General features: G+C 61.1%; 2 protein-coding genes across 2 annotated transcripts; one reads left to right on the top strand and one right to left on the bottom strand.

Annotated features, from left to right (window-relative positions):
- Window positions 1-713: 713 nt before the first annotated feature.
- On the top strand, window positions 714-4,214 carry LOC123765788 (Kruppel-like factor 3). The gene is made up of 2 exons (XM_045754539.2): window positions 714-949; window positions 1,191-4,214. Exons 1-2 carry the CDS (start codon window positions 875-877, stop codon window positions 2,265-2,267), a joined length of 1,152 nt encoding a protein of 383 aa, XP_045610495.1. The 5' UTR covers window positions 714-874; the 3' UTR covers window positions 2,268-4,214.
- On the bottom strand, window positions 2,284-19,905 carry LOC138372129 (uncharacterized). The gene is made up of 4 exons (XM_069337441.1): window positions 19,740-19,905; window positions 19,584-19,656; window positions 2,427-3,297; window positions 2,284-2,325 (listed from the first exon to the last, which is right to left on the bottom strand). The coding sequence occupies exons 1-4, from the start codon at window positions 19,903-19,905 to the stop codon at window positions 2,284-2,286; spliced, it is 1,152 nt and encodes a 383-aa protein (XP_069193542.1).
- Window positions 19,906-20,902: the final 997 nt, after the last annotated feature.

The following is a 20,902-nucleotide window of genomic DNA, read 5'->3' as shown; positions in this document are numbered from 1 at the left end:
AATAGGCTCAGGAACCTGTACACCTGTTGATTGACGGTTGAGAGGCGGGACCAAAGAGCCAGAGTTCAACCCCCGCAAACACAACTAGGTGAGTACAGACACACACACACACAGACACAGGCCGCTAATACTAAGCTGGAGGTCAAAATCATCCACATTAGTTACCCGTCAAGTATCAACAGATCAAAGGCATCCATCTTGCATGGGAGAAATTCATGTGTGCCAAAATTTACATATCTTCACTGCTTCTTATGCAAATTATTCCCGCTCAGCATTCAACGAGAACAAGCCTCACAACTGTTCTATCGGCAGCGCCAACCTGCCGGATTAGTTTTGCTTCCTAAAATGTTTTTTAATATTACACGCGGAAAATGGAACCAACAGAGATTTCCGTTCATTGAGACTGCTAAGGGGCGGGGCCTTAGCGGTGATTTTTTTGGTCCCGCCCACTTGCTCCGTTCTCATTGGTTGGTGATGCTGCGATGAGCGCTGATTGGTGGACAGTGATGTCATGCTTGAGTGATTGCGTTTCTATTTGGCTTTGTTAATAATAAATTAACCCTTAATATCATTGATGAAATATCTAGCTTCTTTATTTTTGTATATAAAATATATTTATGGACTCAAGAGCGTTCAATTTAAGGCAAAATTTTGAATAAATGTTACGATAAATTTAGAATAGTTATCCATATGGCAACTGTCGTGGTGCGCAAGGTGGAGCGCAGAACAGCAGGTGTGGCGGCCCGTCAGTTACCTCCGGAGGTTGATGCTTGAAGGACCTGTGTAAGGCATCCTCCCGCGTCCTAAAATAACACTTCCTTGTGTACTAAGTTGCTTTACGCAAGTGGCCGACAGCGAGTGTTAGCGGTGCGGGATGGAGCTAGCGACGGAGCGGCCGCCTTCCTATGGCCAAGTGCCCTCGTCCTCCTGCCTCTCAGAATTTAATGAGGTAAGTCAAACCATGCACTCAATATGTACTTCCTCACACAATGGACTCAAACCTCGTTTGTGAAAGCAGATGCTATTTTGTTTTTGTATAAATTCGTGATCCATTAGTGAGAAAATATTATATAATTAATTAAGTGCCTTTCAGAAGGACTTACGTGTTCTAATTTGATTTTAAATTGGCTTATTCTACTTAATGACGAACCCGGAATTGAAATCTTATTTTAGATTTGTTTGTGTTGCAGATGTGGCTTGATCTAGAGTCTGTGTTGCTGGAGGAGACGAGTCCTGTCGTGTTGCAGGCTGAGCAACACGAGACCTTCGTGAAGGGGGACACGAGTGTACACTCCCCCGTGCCCTACCCTCCCACGCCTCCAATACCCGACCACCACCACCACCAGCACCACCAGCAGCAGCAGCAGCAGCAGCAGGTGCTGGAGGAGGCCGACCACAAGGGCGCCGGACACGTGGCTCTACCCTCCATCGCTGCAGCTTTTGGCTCCGCTAAAGCTGATTATGAGCAGGTGGTTCCTCAGTTCCTGCCTCCGCCGCGCCTCCAGCAGGAGCCACACCACAGACCGCAGCAGCAGCAGCAGCAGCAGCGACAACAGCAGCAGTACCCACAGCAGGAGTATGGGTACGCTGAGGGCACGGGGCGTCCCGTCTACCACTACCACCACTACCCTCACCCCGCGGCTATCACCACCGCTTATACCACCACCGTCCACGCCCGCGCCGCCTTCACCACCGCCCACGCCCTCAGTACAGCCACCCACGCCCCCAGTACAGCCGCCCACGCCGCCTACACCACGTGCCACGCCCCCAGTACGACCACCCACGCCTACACCACCACGCAGTCCTCCACGCCCTCAACGCAGGCGACGTTTGGCACTATGTACCAATACTGGGGCGGCACGGGCGTGGTATTAACCCCCCCATCATCCCCCCACGCCCCTGGTATTGTGGCCGCCCCTGTTCTATGCCCGCCCACGCTACCCCCATCGACCACGCCCACGCCCCCACGCCCACGAAGACGCCGCGCCCGCAGACGACTAATCATCCACAACTGCCCACAACCCGGATGTTTGAAGACCTACACCAAGTCTTCCCACCTGAAGGCCCACCTGAGGACTCACACCGGGGAGAAGCCCTACACCTGTAAGTGGAAGGGTTGTGGCTGGAAGTTCGCCAGGTCCGACGAACTGACTCGACACTACCGTAAACACACTGGAGATCGACCTTTCCAGTGTCGACTATGTGAGCGGGCTTTCTCCAGGTCAGACCACCTCAGTCTTCACATGAAGCGTCACATAGCTCTCTGAACTGACTCTGGACGCCTCAGTCTTCACATGTTGGGTCACATAGCTCTCTGAACTGACTCTGGACGGCTCAGTCTTCACATGTTGGGTCACACAGTTCTCTGAACTGACTCTGGACGGCTCAGTCTTCACATGTTGGGTCACACAGCTCTCTGAACTGACTCTGGACGGCTCAGTCTTCACATGTTGGGTCACACAGCTCTCTGAACTGACTCTGGACGCCTCAGTCTTCACATGAAACGTCACATAGCTCTCTGAACTGACTCTGGACGCCTCAGTCTTCACATGTTGGGTCACACAGCTCTCAGAACTGACTCTGGACGCCTCAGTCTTCACATGTTGGGTCACATAGCTCTCTGAACTGACTCTGGACGGCTCAGTCTTCACATGTTGGGTCACATAGCTCTCTGAACTGACTCTGGACGCCTCAGTCTTCACATGAAGCGTCACATAGCTCTCTGAACTGACTCTGGACGGCTCAGTCTTCACATGTTGGGTCACACAGCTCTCAGAACTGACTCTGGACGCCTCAGTCTTCACATGTTGGGTCACACAGCTCTCTGAACTGACTCTGGACGCCTCAGTCTTCACATGTTGGGTCACATAGCTCTCTGAACTGACTCTGGACGGCTCAGTCTTCACATGTTGGGTCACATAGCTCTCTGAACTGACTCTGGACGCCTCAGTCTTCACATGAAGCGTCACATAGCTCTCTGAACTGACTCTGGACGGCTCAGTCTTCACATGTTGGGTCACACAGCTCTCTGAACTGACTCTGGACGGCTCAGTCTTCACATGTTGGGTCACACAGCTCTCTGAACTGACTCTGGACGGCTCAGTCTTCACATGTTGGGTCACACAGCTCTCTGAACTGACTCTGGACGCCTCAGTCTTCACATGTTGGGTCACACAGCTCTCTGAACTGACTCTGGACGGCTCAGTCTTCACATGAAGCGTCACACAGCTCTCTGAACTGACTCTGGACGGCTCAGTCTTCACATGTTGGAGTCCTGAACAAACTGGGTCCTGGTGACTGGACGACCATAGCGACAATAACTGGAGACTGTCTTAAGTGCTTCTGAGAGTAAACTGTCAACAAAAGCGTAGACTCATTTAAATGTGATTAACAAACGCGACCAACGAGTGAGATCAACGAAGACTTTTGTTCGTGTTTCAGCAAATTCCACAAATGTTCAAATACTTTAAAAACGCAAATACTCGTTTCTTAATATTTAAATGTTATAATTTTTTTTTGACATTTTAAACTGATTAAGAATGTTCTAAAGCGCAATTTTTTAATTAAATGTAACTATATTTTATATTGATATATTACTCAAATTATTTTTTATCATTATTCAATTGTCGATAATATTATATAATATATATTATATAATAAATATTGGTAATCATAAATTGTCGATAATATTATAAATAAACTTATTAATTATTAATATAAAGTAATGATATGTGTTCATATTGGAGGCATTTAATTCACTTCTTTATCTGAGGTTTGTGGTAAAAGTTACCATTGATGTTATTGTTAATTGGTTAATGTTGACCGCTGTTATGTTGGAGAGTGTTGACTGTATTGTTGTGATCAGTATTATGTGGCTGTGTTGACCACCCCCTCCATCACGCCCCCCGCCCCCCATCTCTCTCTCTCTCTCTCTCTCTCTCTCTCTCTCTCTCTCTCTCTCTCTCTCTCTCTCTCTCTCTCTCTCTCTCTCAGTATCACAGACACTCTTCCCTCTTTCCACCCTCTATCTCCCTCTCTCCCTCCCTCACTCCTCCCAGTATCTCCCTCTCTCCCTCCCCGCTAGTCACCGAGGCCCCCGCCCCCCCAGCCTCTACACATGTACAAAGCACCGGAGTTAACACAGTTTACATGTATATACGAAGGTCCGTCCTGGGCCGCCTTGTTTGTACTGGGAATAAACATGACCAGATTAAGTCCTGTGTTGTTTAATTTGGGTCCTGTGGAGACCAGCTGCTGTCCCCCCCCCCCCAAGGATGGCCTCTGTGGTCACTCCGTAAAAAATAGAACTGTTTTGGCCCAACCAGAAGCGCGCCAACCCTAGCACCCCACCAAACCCAATGATGCCGAGGTAGAGAGACCGTTAAAGTTACGGAGGTTTAAAATGAGGAATAATGCCTCGTATTTTGAACGGATTTGTCGATGCCATAGATGGGACGTATTGGGGGGTGGACACAACCACGCCAGGGGGGGTGGGGGTGGACGCAACCACACCAGGGGGGGGGGTAGGGGTGGACACAACCACACCAAGGTGGGGGTGGACACAACCACACCAAGGGGAGGGTAGGGGTGGACACAACCATACCAGGGGGGGGGGTGGACACAACCACACCAAGGGGAGGGTAGGGGTGGACACAACCATACCAGGGTGGGGGTGGACACAACCACACCAAGGGGAGGGTAGGGGTGGACACAACCACACCAAGGTGGGGGTGGACACAACCACACCAAGGGGAGGGTAGGGGTGGACACAACCACACCAGGGGGGGGGGTAGGGGTGGACACAACCACACCAAGGGGAGGGTAGGGGTGGACACAACCACACCAAGGGGAGGGTAGGGGTGGACACAACCACACCAAGGGGAGGGTAGGGGTGGACACAACCACACCAGGGGGGGGGTAGGGGTGGACACAACCACACCAAGGGGAGGGTAGGGGTGGACACAACCACACCAGGGGGGGGGGTAGGGGTGGACACAACCACACCAGGGGGGGGGGTAGGGGTGGACACAACCACACCAGGGGGGGGTAGGGGTGGACACAACCACACCAGGGGAGGGTAGGGGTGGACACAACCACACCTGGGGGGGGAGGGTAGGGGTGGACACAACCACACCAGGGGGGGGGTAGGGGTGGACACAACCACACCAAGGGGAGGGTAGGGGTGGACACAACCACACCAGGGGGGGGGTGGGGGTGGACACAACCACACCAGGGGGGGGTGGGGGTGGACACAACCACACCAGGGGGGGGGTGGGGGTGGACACAATCACACCAGGGGGGGGTAGGGGTGGACACAACCACACCAAGGGGAGGGTAGGGGTGGACACAACCACACCAGGGGGGGTGGGGGTGGACACAACCACACCAGGGGGGGGACACAACCACACCAGAGGGGTGGGGGTGGACACAACCACACCAGGGGGGGGACACAACCACACCAGAGGGGTGGGGGTGGACACAACCACACCAGAGGGGTGGGGGTGGACACAACCACACCAGGGGGGGTGGGGGTGGACACAACCACACCAGGGGGTGGGGGTGGACACAACCACACCAGGGGGTGGGGGTGGACACAACCACACCAGGGGGGGGGGACAGAACCACACCAGAGGGGTGGGGGTGGACACAACCACACCAGGGGGGTGGGGGTGGACACAACCACACCTGGGGGGTGGGGGTGGACACAACCACACCAGGGGGGGGGGTGGACACAACCACACCAGAGGGGGGTGGGGGTGGACACAACCACACCAGAGGGGGGTGGGGGTGGACACAACCACACCAGGGTGGGGGTGGACACAACCACACCAGAGGGGGGTGGGGGTGGACACAACCACACCAGGGTGGGGATGGACACAACCACACCAGGGGGGGGTGGGGGTGGACACAACCACACCAGGGGGGGTGGGGGTGGACACAACCACACCAGGGTGGGGGTGGACACAACCACACCAGGGGGGGTGGGGGTGGACACAACCACACCAGGGGGGGTGGGGGTGGACACAACCACACCAGGGTGGGGGTGGACACAACCACACCAGGGGGGGTGGGGGTGGACACAACCACACCAGGGTGGGGATGGACACAACCACACCAGGGGGGGTGGGGGTGGACACAACCACACCAGGGGGGGTGGGGGTGGACACAACCACACCAGGGTGGGGGTGGACACAACCACACCAGGGGGGGGGTGGACACAACCACACCAGGGGGGGTGGGGGTAGACACAACCACACCAGGGGGTGGGGGTGGACACAACCACACCAGAGGGGGGGGGGTGGACACAACCACACCAGGGGGGGTGGGGGTGGACACAACCACACCAGGGGGGGTGGGGGTGGACACAACCACACCAGGGGGGGTGGGGGTGGACACAACCACACCAGGGAGGTGGGGATGGACACAACCACACCAGGGGGGGTGGGGGTGGACACAACCACACCAGGGGGGGTGGGGGTGGACACAACCACACCAGGGGGGGGACACAACCACACCAGAGGGGTGGGGGTGGACACAACCACACCAGAGGGGTGGGGGTGGACACAACCACACCAGGGGGGGTGGGGGTGGACACAACCACACCAGGGGGTGGGGGTGGACACAACCACACCAGGGGGTGGGGGTGGACACAACCACACCAGGGGGGGGGGGACAGAACCACACCAGAGGGGTGGGGGTGGACACAACCACACCAGGGGGGTGGGGGTGGACACAACCACACCAGGGGGGTGGGGGTGGACACAACCACACCAGGGGGGGGGGTGGACACAACCACACCAGAGGGGGGTGGGGGTGGACACAACCACACCAGAGGGGGGTGGGGGTGGACACAACCACACCAGGGTGGGGGTGGACACAACCACACCAGAGGGGGGTGGGGGTGGACACAACCACACCAGGGTGGGGATGGACACAACCACACCAGGGGGGGGTGGGGGTGGACACAACCACACCAGGGGGGGTGGGGGTGGACACAACCACACCAGGGTGGGGGTGGACACAACCACACCAGGGGGGGTGGGGGTGGACACAACCACACCAGGGGGGGTGGGGGTGGACACAACCACACCAGGGGGGGTGGGGGTGGACACAACCACACCAGGGTGGGGGTGGACACAACCACACCAGGGGGGGTGGGGGTGGACACAACCACACCAGGGTGGGGATGGACACAACCACACCAGGGGGGGTGGGGGTGGACACAACCACACCAGGGGGGGTGGGGGTGGACACAACCACACCAGGGTGGGGGTGGACACAACCACACCAGGGGGGGGGGTGGACACAACCACACCAGGGGGGGTGGGGGTAGACACAACCACACCAGGGGGTGGGGGTGGACACAACCACACCAGAGGGGGGGGGGGTGGACACAACCACACCAGGGGGGGTGGGGGTGGACACAACCACACCAGGGGGGGTGGGGGTGGACACAACCACACCAGGGGGGGTGGGGGTGGACACAACCACACCAGGGAGGTGGGGATGGACACAACCACACCAGGGGGGGTGGGGGTGAACACAACCACACCAGGGGGGGTGGGGGTGGACACAACCACACCAGGGAGGTGGGGATGGACACAACCACACCAGGGGGGGGGGGGGTGGGGGTGGACACAACCACACCAGGGGGGGTGGGGGTGGACACAACCACACCAGGGGGGGTGGGGGTGGACACAACCACACCAGGGGGGGTGGGGGTGGACACAACCACACCAGGGGGGGGTGGGGATGGACACAACCACACCAGGGGGGGGGTGGGGGTGGACACAACCACACCAGGGGGGTGGGGGTGGACACAACCACACCAGGGGGGGTGGGGGTGGACACAACCACACCAGGGGGGGTGGGGGTGGACACAACCACACCAGGGGGGGTGGGGGTGGACACAACCACACCAGGGGGGGTGGACACAACCACACCAGGGGGGGTGGGGGTGAACACAACCACACCAGGGGGGGTGGGGGTGGACACAACCACACCAGGGGGGGTGGGGGTGGACACAACCACACCAGGGGGGGGGGGTGGACACAACCACACCATGGGGGGTGGGGGTGGACACAACCACACCAGGGGGTGGGGGTGGACACAACCACACCAGGGGGGGGGGGTGGACACAACCACACCAGGGGGGGTGGGGGTGGACACAACCACACCAGGGGGGGTGGGGGTGGACACAACCACACCAGGGGGGTGGGGTTGGACACAACCACACCAGGGGGGTGGGGGTGGACACAACCACACCAGGGTGGGGTGGACACAACCACACCAGGGGGGGGTGGGGGTGGACACAACCACACCAGGGGGGGGGTGGACACAACCACACCAGGGGGGGTGGGGGTGGACACAACCACACCAGGGGGGGGTGGGGGTGGACACAACCACACCAGGGGGTGGGGGTGGACACAACCACACCAGGGGGGGTGGACACAACCACACCAGGGGGGGTGGGGGTGGACACAACCACACCAGGGGGGGGTGGGGGTTGGACACAACCACACCAGGGGGGGGTGGGGGTTGGACACAACCACACCAGGGGGGGGGGGTGGGGCTTGGACACAACCACACCAGGGGGGGTGGGGGTGGACACAACCACACCAGGGGGGGGGTGGACACAACCACACCAGGGTGGGGGTGGACACAACCACACCAGGGGGGGTGGACACAACCACACCAGGGGGGGTAGGGGTGGACACAACCACGCCAGGGGGGTGGGGGTGGACACAACCACACCAGGGGGGGGGGTGGACACAACCACACCAGGGGGGTGGGGGTGGACACAACCACACCAGGGGGGTGGGGGTGGACACAACCACACCAGGGGGGTGGGGCTTGGACACAACCACACCAGGGGGGGTAGGGGTGGACACAACCACACCAGGGGGGGTAGGGGTGGACACAACCACACCAGGGGGGGGTGGACACAACCACACCAGGGGGGGGTGGACACAACCACACCAGGGGGGGGGTGGACACAACCACACCAGGGGGGGGGTGGACACAACCACACCAGGGTGGGGCTGGACACAACCACACCAGGGGGGGGGGGTTGGACACAACCACACCAGGGGGGGGGGGTGGGGGTGGACACAACCACACCAGGGGGAGGGTAGGGGTGGACACAACCACACCAGGGGGGGGTAGGGGTGGACACAACCACACCAGGGGGGGGTGGATACAACCACACCAGGGGGGGGTAGGGGTGGACACAACCACACCAGGGGGGGGTAGGGGTGGACACAACCACACCAGGGGGGGTGGACACAACCACACCAGGGTGGGGGTGGACACAACCACACCAGGGGGGGTGGGGGTGGACACAACCACACCAGGGGGGGGTAGGGGTGGACACAACCACACCAGGGGGGGGTAGGGGTGGACACAACCACACCAGGGGGGTGGACACAACCACACCAGGGGGGGTAGGGGTGGACACAACCACACCAGGGGGGGGTGGACACAACCACACCAGGGGGGGGGTGGGGGTGGACACAACCACACCAGGGGGCGGGTGGGGGTGGACACAACCACACCAGGGTGGGGGTGGACACATCCACACCAAGGGGGGGGGTAGGGGTGGACACAACCACACCAGGGGGGGGTAGGGGTGGACACAACCACACCAGGGGGGGTAGGGGTGGACACAACCACACCAGGGGGGGGTAGGGGTGGACACAACCACACCAGGGGGGGGGGGTGGACACAACCACACCAGGGGGGGGTGGGGGTTGGACACAACCACACCAGGGTGGGGGTGGGGGTGGACACAACCACACCAGGGGGGGGGGTAGGGGTGGACACAACCACACCAGGGGGGGGTAGGGGTGGACACAACCACGCCAGGGTGGGGGTGGACACAACCACACCAGGGGGGGGGGTGGGGGTGGACACAACCACACCAGGGGGGTTGGGGTGGACACAACCACACCAGGGGGGGGTGGACACAACCACACCAGGGGGGGTGGGGGTGGACACAACCACACCAGGGGGGGGGGTGGACACAACCACACCAGGGAGGTGGGGGTGGACACAACCACACCAGGGGTGGGGGTGGACACAACCTCACCAGGGGGGGTAGGGGTGGACACAACCACACCAGGGGGGGGTGGACACAACCACACCAGGGTGGGGGTGGACACAACCACACCAGGGGGGGTGGGGGTGGACACAACCACACCAGGGGGGGTGGACACAACCACACCAGGGGGGTGGGGGTGGACACAACCACACCAGGGGGGGTGGGGGTGGACACAACCACACCAGGGGGGGGGGTAGGGGTGGACACAACCACACCAGGGGGGGGGTAGGGGTGGACACAACCACACCAGGGGGGATGGACACAACCACACCAGGGTGGGGGTGGACACAACCACACCAGGGGGGGTGGGGGTGGACACAACCACACCAGGGGGGGGTAGGGGTGGACACAACCACACCAGGGGGGGGTAGGGGTGGACACAACCACACCAGGGGGGGTGGACACAACCACACCAGGGGGGGTAGGGGTGGACACAACCACACCAGGGGGGGGTGGACACAACCACACCAGGGGGGGGTGGACACAACCACACCAGGGGGGGGGGGTGGGGGTGGACACAACCACACCAGGGGGCGGGTGGGGGTGGACACAACCACACCAGGGTGGGGGTGGACACATCCACACCAAGGGGGGGGGGTAGGGGTGGACACAACCACACCAGGGGGGGGTAGGGGTGGACACAACCACACCAGGTGGGGTAGGGGTGGACACAACCACACCAGGGGGGGGTAGGGGTGGACACAACCACACCAGGGGGGGGGGGGGTGGACACAACCACACCAGGGGGGGGTGGGGGTTGGACACAACCACACCAGGGTGGGGGTGGGGGTGGACACAACCACACCAGGGGGGGGTAGGGGTGGACACAACCACGCCAGGGTGGGGGTGGACACAACCACACCAGGGGGGGGGGTGGGGTGGACACAACCACACCAGGGGGGGTGGGGGTGGACACAACCACACCAGGGGGGGGTGGACACAACCACACCAGGGGGGGTGGGGGTGGACACAACCACACCAGGGGGGGGTGGACACAACCACACCAGGGAGGTGGGGGTGGACACAACCACACCAGGGGTGGGGGTGGACACAACCTCACCAGGGGGGGTAGGGGTGGACACAACCACACCAGGGTGGGGGTGGACACAACCACACCAGGGGGTGGGGGTGGACACAACCTCACCAGGGGGGGTAGGGGTGGACACAACCACACCAGGGGGGGTGGGGGTGATCACAACCACACCAGGGGGGTGGGGGTGGACACAACCACACCAGGGGGGGTGGGGGTGGACACAACCACACCAGGGGGGGGTAGGGGTGGACACAACCACACCAGGGGGGGGTAGGGGTGGACACAACCACGCCAGGGTGGGGGTGGACACAACCACACCAGGGGGGGGGGTGGGGGTGGACACAACCACACCAGGGGGGGTGGGGGTGGACACAACCACACCAGGGAGGGGTGGACACAACCACACCAGGGGGGTGGGGGTGGACACAACCACACCAGGGGGGGGGGGGTGGACACAACCACACCAGGGAGGTGGGGGTGGACACAACCACACCAGGGGTGGGGGTGGACACAACCTCACCAGGGGGGGTAGGGGTGGACACAACCACACCAGGGGGGGTGGACACAACCACACCAGGGTGGGGGTGGACACAACCACACCAGGGGGGGTGGGGGTGGACACAACCACACCAGGGGGGGTGGACACAACCACACCAGGGTGGGGGTGGACACAACCACACCAGGGGGGGTGGGGGTGGACACAACCACACCAGGGGGGGGGTAGGGGTGGACACAACCACACCAGGGGGGGGTAGGGGTGGACACAACCACACCAGGGGGGGTGGACACAACCACACCAGGGTGGGGGTGGACACAACCACACCAGGGGGGGTGGGGGTGGACACAACCACACCAGGGGGGGGGGTAGGGGTGGACACAACCACACCAGGGGGGGGTAGGGGTGGACACAACCACACCAGGGGGGGTGGACACAACCACACCAGGGGGGGTAGGGGTGGACACAACCACACCAGGGGGGGGTGGACACAACCACACCAGGGGGGGAGTGGGGGTGGACACAACCACACCAGGGGGCGGGTGGGGGTGGACACAACCACACCAGGGTGGGGGTGGACACATCCACACCAAGGGGGGGGTAGGGGTGGACACAACCACACCAGGGGGGGGGTAGGGGTGGACACAACCACACCAGGGGGGGTAGGGGTGGACACAACCACACCAGGGGGGGGGTAGGGGTGGACACAACCACACCAGGGGGGGGGTGGACACAACCACACCAGGGGGGGGTGGAGGTTGGACACAACCACACCAGGGTGGGGGTGGGGGTGGACACAACCACACCAGGGGGGGTGGACACAACCACACCAGGGTGGGGGTGGACACAACCACACCAGGGGGGGTGGGGGTGGACACAACCACACCAGGGGGGGGGTAGGGGTGGACACAACCACACCAGGGGGGGTAGGGGTGGACACAACCACACCAGGGGGGGTGGACACAACCACACCAGGGTGGGGGTGGACACAACCACACCAGGGGGGGTGGGGGTGGACACAACCACACCAGGGGGGGGGGGTATGGGTGGACACAACCACACCAGGGGGGGGGTAGGGGTGGACACAACCACACCAGGGGGGGTGGACACAACCACACCAGGGGGGGTAGGGGTGGACACAACCACACCAGGGGGGGGTGGACACAACCACACCAGGGGGGGGGGTGGGGGTGGACACAACCACACCAGGGGGCGGGTGGGGGTGGACACAACCACACCAGGGTGGGGGTGGACACAACCACACCAGGGGGGGTGGGGGTGGACACAACCACACCAGGGGGGGGGGGTAGGGGTGGACACAACCACACCAGGGGGGGGTAGGGGTGGACACAACCACACCAGGGGGGGTGGACACAACCACACCAGGGGGGGTAGGGGTGGACACAACCACACCAGGGGGGGGTGGACACAACCACACCAGGGGGGGGGTGGGGGTGGACACAACCACACCAGGGGGCGGGTGGGGGTGGACACAACCACACCAGGGTGGGGGTGGACACATCCACACCAAGGGGGGGGTAGGGGTGGACACAACCACACCAGGGGGGGGGTAGGGGTGGACACAACCACACCAGGGGGGGTAGGGGTGGACACAACCACACCAGGGGGGGTAGGGGTGGACACAACCACACCAGGGGGGGGGTGGACACAACCACACCAGGGGGGGGTGGGGGTTGGACACAACCACACCAGGGTGGGGGTGGGGGTGGACACAACCACACCAGGGGGGGTGAACACAACCACACCAGGGTGGGGGTGGACACAACCACACCAGGGGGGGTGGGGGTGGACACAACCACACCAGGGGGGGGGGTAGGGGTGGACACAACCACACCAGGGGGGGGTAGGGGTGGACACAACCACACCAGGGTGGGTGGACACAACCACACCAGGGTGGGGGCGGACACAACCACACCAGGGGGGGTGGGGGTGGACACAACCACACCAGGGGGGGGGGGTAGGGGTGGACACAACCACACCAGGGGGGGGTAGGGGTGGACACAACCACACCAGGGGGGGTGGACACAACCACACCAGGGGGGGTAGGGGTGGACACAACCACACCAGGGGGGGGGTGGACACAACCACACCAGGGGGGGGGGGGGTGGGGGTGGACACAACCACACCAGGGGGCGGGTGGGGGTGGACACAACCACACCAGGGTGGGGGTGGACACATCCACACCAAGGGGGGGGTAGGGGTGGACACAACCACACCAGGGGGGGTAGGGGTGGACACAACCACACCAGGGGGGGTAGGGGTGGACACAACCACACCAGGGGGGGGTAGGGGTGGACACAACCACACCAGGGGGGGGGGTGGACACAACCACACCAGGGGGGGGTGGGGGTTGGACACAACCACACCAGGGTGGGGGTGGGGGTGGAAACAACCACACCAGGGCGGGGGTAGGGGTGGACACAACCACGCCAGGGTGGGGGTGGACACAACCACACCAGGGGGGGGGGTGGGGGTGGACACAACCACACCAGGGGGGGTGGGGGTGGACACAACCACACCAGGGGGGGGGGGTGGACACAACCACACCAGGGGGGGTGGGGGTGGACACAACCACACCAGGGGGGGGGGTGGACACAACCACACCAGGGAGGTGGGGGTGGACACAACCACACCAGGGGTGGGGGTGGACACAACCTCACCAGGGGGGTAGGGGTGGACACAACCACACCAGGGTGGGGGTGGACACAACCACACCAGGGGGTGGGGGTGGACACAACCTCACCAGGGGGGGTAGGGGTGGACACAACCACACCAGGGGGGGTGGGGGTGATCACAACCACACCAGGGGGGTGGGGGTGGACACAACCACACCAGGGGGGGTGGGGGTGGACACAACCACACCAGGGTGGGGATGGACACAACCACACCAGGGGGGGGTGGGGGTGGACACAACCACACCAGGGGGGGGTGGGGGTGGACACAACCACACCAGGGTGGGGGTGGACACAACCACACCAGGGGGGGGGGTGGACACAACCACACCAGGGGGGTGGGGGTGGACACAACCACACCAGGGGGGGTGGACACAACCACACCAGGGAGGTGGGGATGGACACAACCACACCAGGCGGGGGTGGGGGTGGACACAACCACACCAGGGGGGTGGGGGTGGACACAACCACACCAGGGGGGGGTAGGGGTGGACACAACCACACCAGGGGGGGGGGGTGTGGACACAACCACACCAGGGTGGGGGTGGACACAACCACACCAGGGGGGGGTGGGGGTTGGACACAACCACACCAGGGGGGTGGGGGTGGACACAACCACACCAGGGGGGGTGGGGCTTGGACACAATCACACCAGGGGGGGTGGGGTGGACACAACCACACCAGGGTGGGGGTGGGGGTGGACACAACCATACCAGGGTGGGGGTGGACACAACCACACCAAGGGGGGGGGTAGGGGTGGACACAACCACACCAGGGGGGGGTAGGGGTGGACACAACCACACCAGGGGGGGTAGGGGTGGACACAATCACACCAGGGGGGGGTAGGGGTGGACACAACCACACCAAGGGGGGGTGGACACAACCACACCAGGGCGGGGTGGGGGTTGGACACAACCACACCAGGGTGGGGGTGGGGGTGGACACAACCACACCAGGGGGGGTAGGGGTGGACACAACCACGCCAGGGTGGGGGTGGACACAACCACACCAGGGGGTGGGGGGTGGGGGTGGACACAACCACACCAGGGGGGGGTGGACACAACCACACCAGGGGGGGTGGGGGTGGACACAACCACACCAGGGGGGGGTGGACACAACCACACCAGGGAGGTGGGGGTGGACACAACCACACCAGGGGGGGTAGGGGTGGACACAACCACACCAGGGGTGGGGGTGGACACAACCTCACCAGGGGGGGTAGGGGTGGACACAACCGCACCAGGGTGGGGGTGGACACAACCACACCAGGGGGTGGGGGTGGACACAACCTCACCAGGGGGGGTAGGGGTGGACACAACCACACCAGGGGGGGTGGGGGTGATCACAACCACACCAGGGGGGTGGGGGTGGACACAACCACACCAGGGGGGGTGGGGGTGGACACAACCACACCAGGGGGGGTGGGGGTGGACACAACCACACCAGGGGGGGTGGGGGTGGACACAACCACACCAGGGGGTTGGGGGTGGACACAACCACACCAGGGGGGGTGGGGGTGGACACAACCACACCATGGGGTGGGGGGTGGACACAACCACACCAGGGGGGGGGGGGTGGGGGTGGACACAACCACACCAGGGGGGGTGGGGGTGGACACAACCACACCAGGGGGGGTGGGGGTGGACACAACCACACCAGGTGGGTGGGGGTGGACACAACCACACCAGGGTGGGGGTGGGGGTGGACACAACCACACCAGGGTGGTGGTGGGGGTGGACACAACCACACCAGGGTGGACACAACCACACCAGGGGGTGGGGGTGGACACAACCACACCAGGGGGTGGGGGTGGACACAACCACACCAGGGGGTGGGGGTGGACACAACCACACCAGGGGGGGGACACAACCACACCAGAGGGGTGGGGGTGGACACAACCACACCAGGGGGGTGGGGGTGGACACAACCACACCAGGGGGGTGGGGGTGGACACAACCACACCAGAGGGGTGGGGGTGGACACAACCACACCAGGGGGGGTGGGGGTGGACACAACCACACCAGGGGGTGGGGGTGGACACAACCACACCAGGGGGTGGGGGTGGACACAACCACACCAGGGGGGGGACACAACCACACCAGAGGGGTGGGGGTGGACACAACCACACCAGGGGGGTGGTGGTGGACACAACCACACCAGGGGGGTGGGGGTGGACACAACCACACCAGGGGGGTGGGGGTGGACACAACCACACCAGGGGGTGGGGGTGGACACAAGCACACCAGGGGGGGGGGGACACAACCACACCAGGGTGGGGGTGGGGGTGGACACAACCACACCAGGGGGGGTAGGGGTGGACACAACCACGCCAGGGTGGGGGTGGACACAACCACACCAGGGGGTGGGGGGTGGGGGTGGACACAACCACACCAGGGGGGGGTGGACACAACCACACCAGGGGGGGTGGGGGTGGACACAACCACACCAGGGGGGGGTGGACACAACCACACCAGGGAGGTGGGGGTGGACACAACCACACCAGGGGGGGTAGGGGTGGACACAACCACACCAGGGGTGGGGGTGGACACAACCTCACCAGGGGGGGTAGGGGTGGACACAACCGCACCAGGGTGGGGGTGGACACAACCACACCAGGGGGTGGGGGTGGACACAACCTCACCAGGGGGGGTAGGGGTGGACACAACCACACCAGGGGGGGGTGGGGGTGATCACAACCACACCAGGGGGGTGGGGGTGGACACAACCACACCAGGGGGGGTGGGGGTGGACACAACCACACCAGGGGGGGTGGGGGTGGACACAACCACACCAGGGGGGGTGGGGGTGGACACAACCACACCAGGGGGTTGGGGGTGGACACAACCACACCAGGGGGGGTGGGGGTGGACACAACCACACCATGGGGTGGGGGGTGGACACAACCACACCAGGGGGGGGGGGGGTGGGGGTGGACACAACCACACCAGGGGGGGTGGGGGTGGACACAACCACACCAGGGGGGGTGGGGGTGGACACAACCACACCAGGGGGGGTGGGGGTGGACACAACCACACCAGGTGGGTGGGGGTGGACACAACCACACCAGGGTGGGGGTGGGGGTGGACACAACCACACCAGGGTGGTGGTGGGGGTGGACACAACCACACCAGGGTGGACACAACCACACCAGGGGGTGGGGGTGGACACAACCACACCAGGGGGTGGGGGTGGACACAACCACACCAGGGGGTGGGGGTGGACACAACCACACCAGGGGGGGGACACAACCACACCAGAGGGGTGGGGGTGGACACAACCACACCAGGGGGGTGGTGGTGGACACAACCACACCAGGGGGGTGGGGGTGGACACAACCACACCAGGGGGGTGGGGGTGGACACAACCACACCAGGGGGTGGGGGTGGACACAAGCACACCAGGGGGGGGGGACACAACCACACCAGAGGGGTGGGGGTGGACACAACCACACCAGGGGGGTGGGGGTGGACACAACCACACCAGGGGGGATGGGGGTGGACACAACCACACCAGGGGGGGGACACAACCACACCAGAGGGGTGGGGGTGGACACAACCACACCAGAGGGGTGGGGGTGGACACAACCACACCAGGGGGGGTGGGGGTGGACACAACCACACCAGGGGGGGTGGGGGTGGACACAACCACACCAGGGGGGGTGGGGGTGGACACAACCACACCAGGGGGTGGGGGGTGGACACAACCACACCAGGGGGGGTGGACACAACCACACCAGGGGGGGTGGGGGTGGACACAACCACACCAGGGGGGGGACACAACCACACCAGAGGGGTGGGGGTGGACACAACCACACCAGGGGGGTGGGGGTGGACACAACCACATCAGAGGGGTGGGGGTGGACACAACCACACCAGGGGGGTGGGGGTGGACACAACCACACCAGGGGGGTGGGGGTGGACACAATATCCACCCCCCAATGTGAATGAATGAATGTGCAAAAATGAACACAATCTCCAATACCAGCCCGTCCGCCAAACAAAGACCCAAAAGTGATTCCATCCACCCGCCAAACCCCCTGTTTATGAATGAAAAGCGGTTTACACACGACTCACAACTGCTGACGTTCGAACATATCCGGAACAAGTGTTTCACTGACGAATTTTGTTCGAACCACAACGCTGTAAATGCTCCACCCACGTACTACAAATACAAATAATCGCCAACAGAACCTATACACCTAACCTAACCTATGCCTATATATGCACAATATGTTATTACAATATTAATTTATATTTGAGAACATTCCCGTTTTAAATGAACAGAATATACAAACATGCTGTTTATTCAAAATGGGAATTTTCTCAAATATAAATTAATATTGTTATATATTGACACAGTAGTAGGTATCCTTCAGTCTCGGAGACTATGGAGTTGCGCCCTAGTGGTCAATCCTGGTGCCGCGTCTGGTGTGACTGATGAGGCCAATCCGAGAGTGGCAGTCCATCCCACACCGAGCACAAACGAAGTCCGATTCTGGTCTGTCTTCCTGGCTACCGGCTTTCCTTCTCTGTCTCTTTGCCTCCGATTCCTTAGCAAGTGACTCCTCGAACTTGGAGAGACCTCTTTGAACAGACTGCCTCCAGGCTGAACGGTCTGCAGCCAGTGTCTCCCATATAGCTAGATCGACGTCCATGGCTTTCAGGTCCCTCTTGCATACGTCTTTGTACCGTAGCTGGGGCTTGCCTGTTGGACGCTTTCCCTGCCTCAGCTCTCCATACAGGAGATCCTTGGGGATCCTGCCGTCGCCCATTCGCACAACGTGCCCGAGCCAGCGCATTCGTCTCTGTTTCAGCATTGTGTACATGCTGGTGATTCTTGCTCTCCTCAAGACGTTGTTGTTTGTCACCTTGTCCTGCCAGGTGATGTCCAAGATGTGTCTAAGGCAGCACATGTGGTAGGCATTCAGCTGTCTTTCCTGACGGGCGCGGAGTGTCCAAGACTCACTGCCATAAAGGAGAGTGCTCAGGACACAGGCTCTGTAAACCTGAATCTTAGTATACTCAGTTAGCCTATTGTTGGCCCACACTCTTTTTGTCAGTCTGGACATGGTAGTAGATGCCTTACTGAGGCGTTTGTTGAGGTCCGTGTCAAGAGAGAGGGAGTCAGAGATTGTGGAGCCCAGGTATACGAAGTCGTGAACGATTTCCACTTTGTAATCGATGCCGATGTCAGATCCTTGTGGAGTCCACTCCTTGTGGACTTGTGTTTTCTTCAGGCTGATGGTGAGTCCGAAGGCCTGACAGGGCCTCGTTGAAGCGGGTCATGAGCCGTTGGAGGTTTTCAGGCGAGTTGGCAGTGACTGATGCGTCGTCGGCTAAAAGGCAGTCGCGCAGACACCTCAGTTGAACATTTGTCTTGGTTCTTAGCCTGGCGAGGTTGAAGAGCTTTCCGTCCGACCTGGTCGGAGGTAGATGCCTTCCGTGGCAGATCCGAAGGCGTCCTGCAGCATAACTGCGAAGAAAATCATGAATAGGGTTGGAGCCAGGACGTAGTCCTGCTTTACTCCGCTTCGGATGACGAAGGCGTCTGATGTTAAGCCATCAAAGACCACGGTGCCCCTCATGCTCTCGTGGAAGGATCTGGTGATGCTGAGGAGCCTGGGTGGGCATCCGATCTTGGGGCGGATCTTGAACAGGCCATCCCTGCTGACGAGGTCGAAGGCGACCTCGTCAGATCTATGAAGGCTACAAAGAGTGGCTGCTTTTGTTCCCTGCATTTCTCCTGCAGTTGTCTGAGGGAAAAGACCATGTCCATGGTAGACCTGTTAGCTAGGAATCCACACTGTGATTCTGGACAGACTCTGCAAGTACTTGGAGCCTCTTCAGTGCGACTCGAGCAAACAGCTTTCCGACAATGCTGAGGAGGGAGATGCCCCAGTAACTGTTGCAGTCACCCCTGTCACCTTTATTCTTGTACAGCGTGACGATGTTGGCGTCCCTCATGTCCTGTGGCACCTCTCCTTCTCTCCGGCAAAGGCAGAGAATTTCATGCAGCTCCATAAGCAGGTTACCTCTGCACCACTTCAAGATATATATATATATATATATATATATATATATATATATATATATATATATATATATATATATATATATATATATATATATATATATATATGACAATGTCAGACCACGGAGGAAAATGAAACAGGAATTTCCTTAAGTACTTTCGTATATTAAATACATCTTCAGAAGGAATCCTTTCTTCTTTCATTCCTTCTGAAGATGTATTTAATATACGAAAGTACTTAAGGAAATTCCTGTTTCATTTTCCTCCGTGGTCTGACATTGTCACATTCTTAATCACGTGTTTATTTTCGTGATATACACACACACACATATATATATATATATATATATATATATATATATATATATATATATATATATATATATATATATATATATATATATATATATATATATATGACAGCTTTGTTCCGATCGGCTCGGAGACCCTCGGTTCGTGGGGAAAATGTGCATTGAAGTTCCTGAAGGAATTGGGGGACAAATTGATCAGCGCTACAAAAGACCAGAGAGCAAAAAGTTTCTTGTTCCAGC

This window comes from Procambarus clarkii, chromosome 37 (genome assembly GCF_040958095.1).
Source record: "Procambarus clarkii isolate CNS0578487 chromosome 37, FALCON_Pclarkii_2.0, whole genome shotgun sequence".
Lineage (NCBI taxonomy): Eukaryota > Metazoa > Arthropoda > Malacostraca > Decapoda > Cambaridae > Procambarus > Procambarus clarkii.
Note: the sequence above shows the minus strand (reverse complement) of the source record. Positions and strands in the feature narration are given on the sequence as shown.

Excerpts from the sequence above, each read along its gene's own strand:
- LOC123765788 (XM_045754539.2), top strand. The coding sequence starts at position 875 with ATGGAGCTAGCGACGGAGCGGCCGCCTTCCTATGGCCAAGTGCCCTCG. Across the intron at positions 950-1,190 it reads GCCTCTCAGAATTTAATGAG|ATGTGGCTTGATCTAGAGTC; the intron begins GTAAGTCAAACC and ends TTTGTGTTGCAG.
- LOC138372129 (XM_069337441.1), bottom strand. The coding sequence starts at position 19,905 with ATGAGGGGCACCGTGGTCTTTGATGGCTTAACATCAGACGCCTTCGTC. Across the intron at positions 3,298-19,583 it reads ACCCGCTTCAACGAGGCCCT|TCACCAGGACCCAGTTTGTT; the intron begins GTCAGGCCTTCG and ends ATGGTCGTCCAG. Across the intron at positions 2,326-2,426 it reads TGAAGACTGAGCCGTCCAGA|AGTCAGTTCAGAGAGCTATG; the intron begins GTCAGTTCAGAG and ends TGAGCCGTCCAG.